General features: G+C 42.0%; 1 protein-coding gene across 1 annotated transcript; it reads right to left on the minus strand.

The window, feature by feature from the left end:
* Window positions 1–4102: 4102 nt before the first annotated feature.
* Window positions 4103–5314, minus strand: LOC117085285 (high mobility group protein B1-like). The gene has a single exon (XM_033214010.1). It carries the CDS (start codon window positions 5206–5208, stop codon window positions 4561–4563), a length of 648 nt encoding a protein of 215 aa, XP_033069901.1. The 5' UTR covers window positions 5209–5314; the 3' UTR covers window positions 4103–4560.
* Window positions 5315–11758: the final 6444 nt, after the last annotated feature.

The following is an 11758-nucleotide window of genomic DNA, read 5'->3' on the forward strand; positions in this document are numbered from 1 at the left end:
TAGGATTGCTGGATCATATAGTAGTTCTATTTTTACTTTTTTGAGGAACCTCCAAATGGTTCTCTATAGTGGCTGTATTAATTTACATTCCCATCAACAGTGTTTGAGGGTTCCCTTTTCTCCACATCCTCACCAGCAATGGTTATTGCCTGTCTTTTGGATATAAGCCATTTTAACTGGGGTGAGATAGTATCTCATTGTAGTTTTGATTTGCATTTCTCTGATGATCAGTGATGTTGAGTACCTTTTCATATGCCTGTTTGCCATTCGTATGTCTTTTTTTTGAGAAATGTCTATTCAAATCTTTGGCCCATTTTTAAATCAGATTATTAGATTATTTTCCTACAGAGTTATTTAAGCTTCTTATATATTATGGTTATTAATCCCTTGTCAGATGGATAGTTTGCAAATATTTTCTCCCATTCTGTGGATTTTCTCTTCACTTTGTTGTTTCCTTTGCTGTGCAGAAGGTTTTTAACTTGATGTGATCCCATTGGTCCATTTTGACTTTGGTTGCCTGTGCTAGTGGGGTATTACTCAAGAAATGTTGGCCAATGTCTTGGAAAGTGTCCCTAATGTTTTCCAGTGGTAGTTCCATATTATGAAGTCTTAGATTTAAGTCTTTAATCCATTTTGATTTGATTTTTGTGTATGGCGAGGGATAGGAGTCTAGTTTCATTCTTCTGCATATGGATATCCAGTTTTCCCAGCACCATTAATTGAAGAGACTGTCTTTTCCCCAGTGTATGTTCTTGGGACCTTTGTCAACAATGAGTTTATTATAGGTGTGTGGATTTGTTTCTGGTTCTCTTTTCTGTTCCATTCATCTATGTGTCAGTTTTTATGCCAGTAACATGGTGTTTTGGTTACTATAGCTCTGTAGCATAATTTGAAGTCAGGTAATGTGATTACTCCAGGTTTTATCTTTTTTGCTTAGGATAGCTTTGGCTATTCTGGGTCTTTGTGGCTCCATATAAATTTTAGGATTGTGTTTATTTCTGTTAAGAATGTCGTTGGTATTTTGATAGGGATTGCATTGCATCTGTAGATTGCTTTGGGTAGTATGGACACTTTAACGGTATTAATTATTCCAATCTATGAACCTGGACTATCTTTCCATTTTTTTGTGTCCTCTTCAATTTCTTTCATCAGTGTTTTATGTTTTTCATTGTAGATGTTTCTTTTTTTTTTTTTTTTTTTTGAGACGGAGTCTCGCTCTGTCGCCCAGGCTGGAGTGCAGTGGCCGGATCTCAGCTCACTGCAAGCTCCGCCTCCCGGGTTTACGCCATTCTCTCGCCTCAGCCTCCCGAGTAGCTGGGACTACAGGCGCCCGCCACCTCGCCCGGCTAGTTTTTTGTATTTTTTTAGTAGAGACGGGGTTTCACCGTGTTAGCCAGGATGGTCTCGATCTCCTGACCTCGTGATCCGCCCATCTCGGCCTCCCAAAGTGCTGGGATTACAGGCTTGAGCCACCGCGCCCGGCCAGATGTTTCTTACTTCTTTGGTTAAGTTAATTTCTAGGTACTTAATTTTATTTGTGGCTATTGTAAATAGGATTCCTTTTTTGTTTTTTTGTTTTGAGACAGAGTCTCACTCTGTCACCCGGGCTGGAGTGCAGTGGTGCAATCTCGGCTCACAGAAACCTCCACCTCCTGGGCTCAAGTGATTCTCCTGCCCCAGCCTCCAGAGTAGCTGGGATTACAGGCACCTGCCACCATGCCCAGCTAATTTTTTGTAATTTTAGTAGAGACAGGGTTTCACCATGTTGGCCAGATTGGTCTCAGACTCCTGACCTCAGGTGATCTGCCCACCTTGGCCTTCCAATGTGCCAGTGAGCCACTATACCTGGCCTGTAAATAGGGTTACTTTTTTATTTTTCAGATTGTTCACTGTGGTATATAGAAATGCTACTGATTTTTGTATGTTGATCTGTATTCTGCAACTTTACTGAGTTTGTTTTATCAGTTCTAACAATTTTTTGGTCGAGTCTTTAGGTTTTTCTGAATATAAGACTACATTGTCTGCAAATAAGGATAATTTGACTTCTTCATTTCCAAATTGTATGCCCTTTATTTGTTTCTCTTATCTGATTCCTCTAACCAGGACTTCCAGTATTATGTTGAATAATAGTGGTGAAAGTGGGTATCCTTGTTGTGTTCCAGAACTTAAAAGAAAAGGCTTTCAGCTTTTCCCCATTCAATATGATACTAGTTGTGAGTCTGTCATATATGGCTTTTATTATGTTGAAGTATATTCCTTATATACTGAGTTTCTTGAGGGTTTTTAACATGAAGGGATGTTGAATTTTATCAAATGCTTTTTCAGGACTGAGATGATCAAATGGTTTTATCCTACATTCTGTTGATATGATGTATCACATTGATTGATTTGCATATGTTGAACCATCCTTGCATTCCAGTAATAAATCCAACTTGGTCATGATGATCTTTTAATGTATTGTTAAATTTCATTTGCTCGTATTTTGTTGAGGATTTTTGCATCAATATTCATCAGAGATATTGGCCTGTCATTTACTTTTTTTTTTTTTTTAATGTGGCTTTGGCTTTTAGTATCAGGGTAATACTAGCCTTGTAGAATGAGTTTGGAAGTATTCCCTCCTCTATTTTTTGGAATACTATGAGCAGGATTAGTAATAGATCTTCTTTAAATTTTTGGTAGAATTCAGCAGTGAAGCCATTAGGTCTCAGGTTTTTCTTTACTGAGAGACTTTTTATTATGGCTTCGATCTTGTTGCTTGTTATTGATCTGTTTGGGATTTGGATTTCTTCCTAGTTGAATCTTGGTTGGTTGTATGTGTCTAGACATTTGTCCATCTCTTCCAGAGGTCCAATTTATTGGCATATAGTTGCTCATAACAGCCACTAATCCTTTGCATTTCTGTGGTATCAGTTACAATATCTTCTTTTTCATCTCTGATTTTATTTATTTGAGTCTTCTCTTTTTTTTTTTTTTCTTCACTAGTCTGGTTAATTTGTAAATTTTGTTTAACAAAAAAAATTTTTGTTTTATTGATCTTTTGTATTGTTTTCTTCATTTCAATTTCATTTATTTCTGCTCTAACCTTTGTTATTTCTTTTCTTCTATTAATGAGTTTGGTTTGCTCTTGTTCTTCTAGGTTTTTTTTTTTTTTTTTTTTTTTTTTTTTTTTTTTTTTGAGACGGAGTCTCGCTCTGTCACCCAGGCTGGAGTGCAGTGGCCAGATCTCAGCTCACTGCAAGCTCCGCCTCCCGGGTTCACGCCATTCTCCTGCCTCAGCCTCCCAAGTAGCTGGGACTACAGGCGCCCGCCTCATCGCCCGGCTAGTTTTTTGTATTCTTTAGTAGAGACGGGGTTTCACCGTATTAGCCAGGATGGTCTCGATCTCCTGACCTTGTGATCCGCCCGTCTCGGCCTCCCAAAGTGCTGGGATTACAAGCTTGAGCCACCGCGCCCGGCCTCTTCTAGGTCTTTAAGATGCATCATTAGCTTGTTTATTTGAAATTTTTCTTCTTTTTTGATGTAGGCACTTACAGCTATAATCTTTCCTGATAGTACTGCTTTTTCTGTATCCCATGTATTTTGGTATGTTGTGTTTCCATTATCATTTGTTCCAAGAATTTTTTTCAGTTTTCTTTTTAATTTCTTCATTTACCCATTCAGGAACATACCATTTAATTTCCATGTATTTGTATAGTTTCCAAAATTCCTCTTGTTATTGTTTTCTATTTTTATTTCATTGGGATCAGAGAAGATGCTTGGTATTATTTCCATTTTTGAATGTTTAAGACTTGTTTTGTGACCTAATATATGGTCTGTCCTTGAGAATGATCCATGTGCTGAGGAAAAGAATGTATATTCTATAACCATTAGATGAAATGTTCTGTAAATATCTATTAGGTCCATTTGGTCTGTAGTGCAGATAAGTGTGATTTTTTTTTGTTGTTGATTTTCTGTCTGGAAGATCTATCCATTGCTGCAAGTGGGGTGTTGAAGTCTCCAGCTGTTATTGAATTGGGGCCTGTCTTTCTCTTTAGCTCTCATAATATTTGTTTTATATATCTGGGTGCTCCAGTAGTGGGTGCATATATATTTTATTTTTTTAATAAAAAAATTGTATTTACTTAGAAGCATTCAGAATGTCAACAAAACAGCTGCAACTTTTTCTTTTTTTTGCAATTACAGAGTGGTATTCAGTTAACAGAACAACAATTATTTCGTATAAGCAGCATCAGAGACAACTGAAGATGAAAAAACTACCATCCCCATATATAACTAATTTGTGCTGTGCACCAACAAGAACCTGCTTTAAATTTCCGTGCCAATTTACAACCCCCATACTGTACCAGGCAAGGTTAGTGGCTATTGAAAATACCACCAGGACAGGGCTATCTAAAGACACATTCGGTAGTGTGTTAACTATACCAAAAAAAGACACAGTACAGTTTAAAAACAAATCTTACACAGCCTTACATTTCAATTTTTTTCTTTAAAAGGAGTGAGTTGTGTACAGGGGAGTTAAATGCTTTATAGACAAGAAAAAAAAACTGCGCTAGAACCAACTTATTCATCATCATCATCTTCTTCTTCATCTTCATCTTCTTCATCTTCCTCCTCCTCCTCATCCTCTTCATCTTCCTCATCTTCCTCCTCTTCCTTCTTTTTCTTGCTTTTTTCAGCCTTGACAACTCCCTTTTTTGCTGCATCAGGCTTTCCTTTAGCTCGATATGCAGCAATATCCTTTTCGTATTTTTCCTTCAGCTTCGCAGCCTTCTTTTCATAAGGCTGCTTGTCATCTGCAGCAGTGTTATTCCACATCTCTCCCAGTTTCTTCGCAACATCACCAATGGACAGGCCAGGATGTTCTCCTTTGATTTTTGGGCGATACTCAGAGCAGAACAGGAAGAAGGCCAAATGAGGCCTCTTGGGTGCATTGGGATCCTTGAACTTCTTTTTTGTCTCCCCTTTGGGAGGGATATAGGTTTTCATTTCTCTTTCATAACGGGCCTTGTCCACCTTAGCCATATCTTCAAATTTTCCTTTCTCTTTAGCAGACATGGTCTTCCACCTCTCTGAGCACTTCTTAGAAAACTCTGAGAAGTTGACTGAAGCATCTGGGTGCTTCTTCTTATGCTCCTCCCGACAAGTTTGCACAAAAAATGCATATGATGACATTTTGCCTCTCGGCTTCTTAGGATCTCCTTTGCCCATGTTTAGTTATTTTTCCTCAGCGAGGCACAGAGTCGCCCAGTGCCCGTCCGGCTCTCACTTGCCCCGGCGCTGTCTCTATGGAGCTCAATGTACTGCAATGGCTGTGAGAGAGCATATATATTTTAAATTGTTATATCCTTTTGCTGAATTGACCCTTTATCGTTATATGATGACCTTCTCTGTCTCTTCTTATAGTTTTTGTCTTGAAATCTATTTTATCTGATATAAGTATAGCTACTCCTGCTATATTCCTGTCATCTAGGTTTTAAGCCCTGCATGCATTAGGTATTTGTCCTAATGCTGTCCCTCCTCTTGCCTCCCAACCCCCAACAAGCCCCAATGTGTGATGCTCCCCTCCCTGTGTCCATGTGTTCTCATTGTTCAACTTCCACTTATGTGTTTCTCTTTAATCTTATGTATTGTCTATGTCTTGAAAAGCTGTTGTAGTTATTTTTGATTGGTTCATAATTAAGTCTTTCTACTTAAGATAAAAGTTTATACGCCACAGTTACAGTGTTATAGTATTTTGTTTTTCTGCATACTTACTCGTGAGTTTTGAACCTTTAGATGATTTTTTATTGCTCATTAACATCCTTGTCTTTCTAAATGAAGTATTCCCAGTATTCCCTTTAGCACTTTTTTTTTTTGAGATGGTGTCTCACTCTGTCACCTAGGCTGGAGTGCAATGGCATGATCTCAGCTTACTGCAACTTCCGGCTCCTGGGTTCAAGCGATTCTCCTGACTTAGCCTCCTGAGTTGCTGGGATAACAGGCATTCACCACCGTGCCAGCTAATTTTTTATATTTTTAGTAGAGACGGGGTTTCACCATGTTTGGCCAGGCTGGTCTCAAACTCCTCACCTCAAGAGATCCACCTGCCTCAGCCTCCCAAAGTGCTGGGATCACAGGCATGAGCCACCACCCCTAGCCTCCCTTTAGCATTTCTTATAGAGCAGGTCTGATGAAAGCTGAGGGTGAAATCCTTCAGTTTTTGTTGTCTGGGGAAAGCCTTTATTTCTCCTTCATGTTTGAAGAATATTTTCTTTCTACATACTATTTTAGGGTAAAAGTTTTTTCCTTTAGCACTTAAAATATGTCATGAAACTCTCTCCTAGCCTGTAAGGTTCCCACTGCAAAGTCTGCTGCCAGACATACTGGAGCTCCATTTTATGTTATTTGTTTCTTTTCCCTTGCTGCTTTTAGGATCCCTTCTTTATCCTTGACCTTTGGGAGTCTGAGTATTAATTGCCTTGAGGTAGTCTTCTTTGAATTAAATCTGCTTGGTGTTCTAGAACCTTCTTGTACTTAGATATTGATATCTTTCTCTAGGTTTGGGAAGTTCTCTGTTATTGTCCCTTTGAATAAACTTTCTACCCCTATCTCTTTCTTTCTCTACCTCCTCTTTAAGGCCAATAACTCTTAGATTTGCCATTTGGAGGCTGTTTTCTAGATTCCGTAAGCATGCTTCATTGTTTTATATTCTTTTTTTCTTTTGTCTTCTATAATTGTGTATTTTCAAATAGCCTGTCTTCAAGCTCACTAATTCCCTCTTCTGCTTGATCAATTCTGCTATTAAAAGACTGATGCAGCCAGACACAGTGGCTCACCCATGTAATCCCAGCACTTTGGGAGGCCGAGGCAGGCGGATCACCTGAGGTCAGGAATAGGAGACCAGCCTGACCAACATGGTGAAACCCCGTCTCTACTAAAAAAATACAAAATTAGCCAGTGTGGTGGCACATGCCTGTAATCCCAGCTACTTGGAAGGCTGAGGCAGGAGAATTAGTTGAACCCGGGCGGCGAGGGTGCAGTGAGCCAAGATCATGCCGTTGCACTCCAGCCTGGGCAACAAGAGTGAAACTCCATCTCAAAAAAAAAAAAAGAAAAGAAAAGAAAAAGACTGATCCATTCTTCAGCATACCAATTGCATTTTTCAACTCCAGAATTTCTGCTTGGCAACCTCAGCCTCCTGGGTTCAAGCAATTCTCCTGCCTCAGCCTTCCTGAGTAGCTGGGATTACAGGCATGTGCCACCGCGCCCAGCTAATTTTGTATTTTTAGTAGAGACAGGGTTTCTCCTTGTTGGTCAGGCTGGTCTTGAACTCCCGACCTCAGATGATCCACCCGCCTCAGCCTCCCAAAGTGCCAGGAGTACTGTGTGAGCCATCACGCCCAGCCCCTATTCTTTTTAATTATTTCAATCTTTTTGTTAAATTTATCCAATAGAATTCTGAATTCCTTCTGTGTTCTACTGAATTTTGTTGCGTTTCCTCAAAACAGCTATTTTGTTTTTTTTTTTGTTGTTGTTTGTTTTTTTTTGATGGTCATAATTTTATTTTATTTATTTATTTTTTTTATTATACTTTAAGTTCTAGGGTACATGTGCATGACGTTTATATCATGTATAACTCCCCAATGCAATCCCTCCCTCCTCCCCCCTCCCCATGATAGGCCCCAGTGTGTGATGTTCCCCTTCCCGAGTCCAAGTGATCTCATTGTTCAGTTCCCACCTATGAGTGAGAACATGCGGTGTTTGGTTTTCTCTTCTTGTGATAGTTTGCTAAGAATGATGGTTTCCAGCTGCATCCATGTCCCTACAAAGGATGCAAACTCATCCTTTTTTATGGCTGCATAGTATTCCATGGTGTATATGTGCCACATTTTCTTAATCCAGTCTGTCACAGATGGACATTTGGGTTGATTCCAAGTCTTTGCTATTGTGAATAGTGCCGCAATAAACATACGTGTGCATGTGTCTTTGTAGTAGAGTAATTTATAATCCTTTGGGTATAGACCCAGTAGTGGAATGGCTGGGTCATATGGTACATCTAGTTCTAGATCCTTGAGGAATCGCCATACTGTTTTCCATAATGGTTGAACTAGTTTACAATCCCACCAACAGTGTAAAAGTGTTCCTATTTCTCCACATCCTCTCCAACACCTGTTGTTTCCTGACTTCTTAATGATTGCCATTCTAACTGGTGTGAGATGGTATCTCATTGTAGTTTTGATTTGCATTTCTCTGATGGCGAGTGATGATGAGCATTTTTTCATGTGTCCAAAACAGCTATTTTGGATTCTCTGTCTGAAAAGTCACATCTCTCTATTTCTCCAGGATTGGTCCTTGTGTCTTATTTAGTTCATTTGGTGAGGTCATGTTCTCCTGGATAGTCTTGATGCTTGCAGATATTCATCTGTGTTTGGGCATTGAAAAGTTAGGTATTTATTTGTAGTGTTCTCAGTCTGGGCTTGTTTGTACCCATCTTCTTGGGAAGGCTTCCCAGACATTCAAAAAGACTTCAGTGTTGTGATCTAAACTGTATCTGCTTTAGGGGGCACCTCAAGCTCAGTAACGCTGTTGTTCTTGTAGACCCACACAGGTACTGCCTTAGATGGTCTTGGACAAGATCCAGAAGAATTCTCTGAATCGCCACACAGAAACTGTTGTTCTCTTCCCTTACTTTATTCCAAACAAATGGAGTCTCTCTCTCTCTCTCTCTCTCTCTCTCTCTCTCTCTCTCTCTCTCTCTCTGTTCTGAGACACCTGGAGCTGGGGGTGGAGTGACAAGCATCCCTGTGGCCACCATCACTAAGACTGTGCTGGGTCAGATCTGAAGCCAGCACAGCACTGGGTCTCACTCAAGGCTCCCTGTAGTCACCCCTTGGTTACAGCCTATGTTCACCCAAGGCCCTGTGGCTCTACAATCAGCAGGTTGCAAAGCCAGTTGGGCCTGTGTCTTTCCTTTCAGGGTGGTGAGTTCCCCCAGGCAGGTCCAGAAGTGCCATCTAGGAGCCAGGGGCTAGACCTAAAACCCTTAGAAGTCTACCTGGTGTTCTATTATACTGTGGCTGAACTGACACTCAAGCCACAGGACACAGTCCTTCCCTCTCTTCTCTCCCTTCTTCAAAGGTAGAGGAGCCTCATCCCATGGCCACCACCACCACAGGCCCACAGGGAGTACTGCCAGACTACCACCCTTAAGGCTCAAGCGTTCTTCAGTCAGCTCGTGGTGAATGTTGCCTGGCCTAGGACTCACCCTTCAGGATAGTGAACTCCCCCTCTTGCCCAGAGCAGGTCCAGAAATGCTATCCAAGAGCTAAGTCCTAGAATCAGGGACCCCGAGAGTCTGGTTGGTGTTCTCCCCCACTGTGGCTGAGCTGGTACCTAAGGTACAAGATAAAGTCCCCTTTACTTTTACCTCTGCTTTTCCCAAGTGGAAGAAGTCTCACCCAGTAGCCACCACAGCTTGGAATGTGCTGGGTCTCACCTAAAGCCAGCATGTCTCAGAGTCTCACCAGTGGCCCTTGACCTAGTACCTGGGTATCACTGCTGGTTTTTGAGGGCCCAAGGGCTCTTCAGTTAGCAGGTAATGAATACTGCCAGAACTGGGTCCTTCCCCTCAAGGCAGTGGGTTCTCTTCTGGCACAGAGTATGTCAAGAAATGTCCAGAAACTAGGGCCTGGAAAGGAGATCCCATGACTCTGACCAGTGCCCTATGCTGCTGTGGCTGAGCTAGTATCTAAGATGCAAGACAAAGTCCTCCCAACTCTTCCCTTTCCTCTCCTCAAGTAGAGAGAGGGGGTCTCTTTCCGGGCCACGAGCTGTGCAGCCCGGGGCTAGGGGAGGGGCAATGTCAACACTTTCATAGCCGGGTACCCTGCCTGGTATCTCAGTAGGTTGCATGCCCCCCAGTCCGCTGCCTCTGGGCCCAGTTCAGCACTAGGACTCACCCAGCAGCTGTAGTCTTGTGGTCTAGCCGATCTTTCAAGTTTATTCAAGGCTGCAGAGTACTTCAGCTCCAGATGGCGGGGCTTGCGGGAACTCACATTTAGACTGTTGAGATCGGCGATTCCCCTCTGGCTAGGGCTGGTTTAAATGCTCCCTCAGTGGTCAGGCATCAGCTGAGTTTGGTCTGGTTTTGTCTCTGTTATAATAGGGCAGTACTGAGTTCAATGCCTCACAATTGCTGAACTCTCACTCTTCTCCACACACGGAAATGCTCTCTGCACCACATTACCGCTGCTGGGGGGTGGGGGAGGGGTGATGTTAGTAATTCAAGACTGTTTTTCTTAGCTTTGACCTGTTTGGTGCCTCTTTCAGGGATATGAAAAGCTGGTAGTGTGAATGCTCACCTGAGTTTTCATTCTTTAAAAGGTGCTTTTTGATGTGTGTATAGTTGTTAAACTGGTGTCCCTGCTGGGAAAATGATTGGTAGGGCATTCTATTCTGCCATCTTGCTTTGTCCGCTCTTCCCCGCCCCCCTGTAAGAGATAGGGATTTTGCTCAGCTCTGTCACCCAGGCTGAAGTGCAGTGGCATGATTATAGCTCAATGTGACCTCAAGCACCTAGGCTCAAGTGATCCTCCCATCTCAGCCCAAGTAGCTGGGACTGCAGGCGTGTGCCACGATGCCAGCCAATTTTTTTTTTTTTTGAAACAGAATCTTACTCTATTGCCCAGGCTGGAGTGCAGTGGCATGATCTTGGCCCACTGCAACCTCCACCTCCTGGGTTCAAGCGATTCTTGTGCCTCAGCCTCCTGAGTAACTGGGATTACAGATGCATGCCATGACACCCAGCTAATTTTTTGTATTTTTAGTAAAGACAGGGCTTCGATCTCCTGACCTTGTAATCTGCCCATCCCAGCCTCCCAAAGTGCTGGGATTACAGGCATGAGCCACTCTGCCAGCCCAGCCAAATTTTTAATTGCATTTTTGTAGAGATCAGGTCTCGTTGTGTTACCCAGGCTGGTCTTCAACTCCTGGGCTCAAGCAGTTCTCCTTCCTGGGCTTCCCAAAGTGCAGCATTACAGGTGTGAGCCACCGTGCCCAGCCCTGTTTTTTAACTTTTTGTTTGATTGTTTGTTTGTTTGTTTGTTTGTTTTTAGAGATAGGACCTCACTCCATCACCCAGGCTGGAGAGCAGTGGCACTAGCATAGTCACTGTAGCCTCACACTTTTGGGCTCAAGTGATCCTCCTGCCTCAGCCTCTCTGGTAGCTGCACATGCCACCATGCCAGACTTGCTTATTTATTTATTTATTTTTGTACAGGCAGGGTCTTGCCCAGGTTGGTTTTAAAACTCCTGGCTTCAACGGATCCTCCTGCCTCAGCCTTCCAAAGTACTGGGGTTACAGGCATGAGCCATCATGTAGGGCCTGTTGTGTTTTGTTTTAACTTTTATTGAAGTGTAATACATATGCAGAATAATAGTTAAGTCTTAAGTGATTTCCATTCTTATTTACCTCTGTGGGTTTTCATATTCACTTAAGTTTTGGACTTATAATTCCCTTCTGTGTCATATTTTTATTACTTTCAATAAAATTTTAAATAGTTTATGAAAAATTAACTCCAATGTTGAATTGAAATTGGAGGATATGAATTTTTTTTTTTTTTTTTTTTTTGAGATGGAGTCTCGCTCTGTCTCCCAGACTGGAGTGCAGTGGCGCCATCTCAGCTCACTGCAAGCCCCACCTCTGGGGTTCACGCCATTCTCTTGCCTCAGCCTCCTGAGTAACTGGGATTACAGGCATGCACCACCACACCTAGCTAAT

This window comes from Trachypithecus francoisi, unplaced genomic scaffold (genome assembly GCF_009764315.1).
Source record: "Trachypithecus francoisi isolate TF-2019V2 unplaced genomic scaffold, Tfra_2.0 Lachesis_group1, whole genome shotgun sequence".
In the NCBI taxonomy this organism is placed as follows: Eukaryota; Metazoa; Chordata; class Mammalia; order Primates; family Cercopithecidae; genus Trachypithecus; species Trachypithecus francoisi.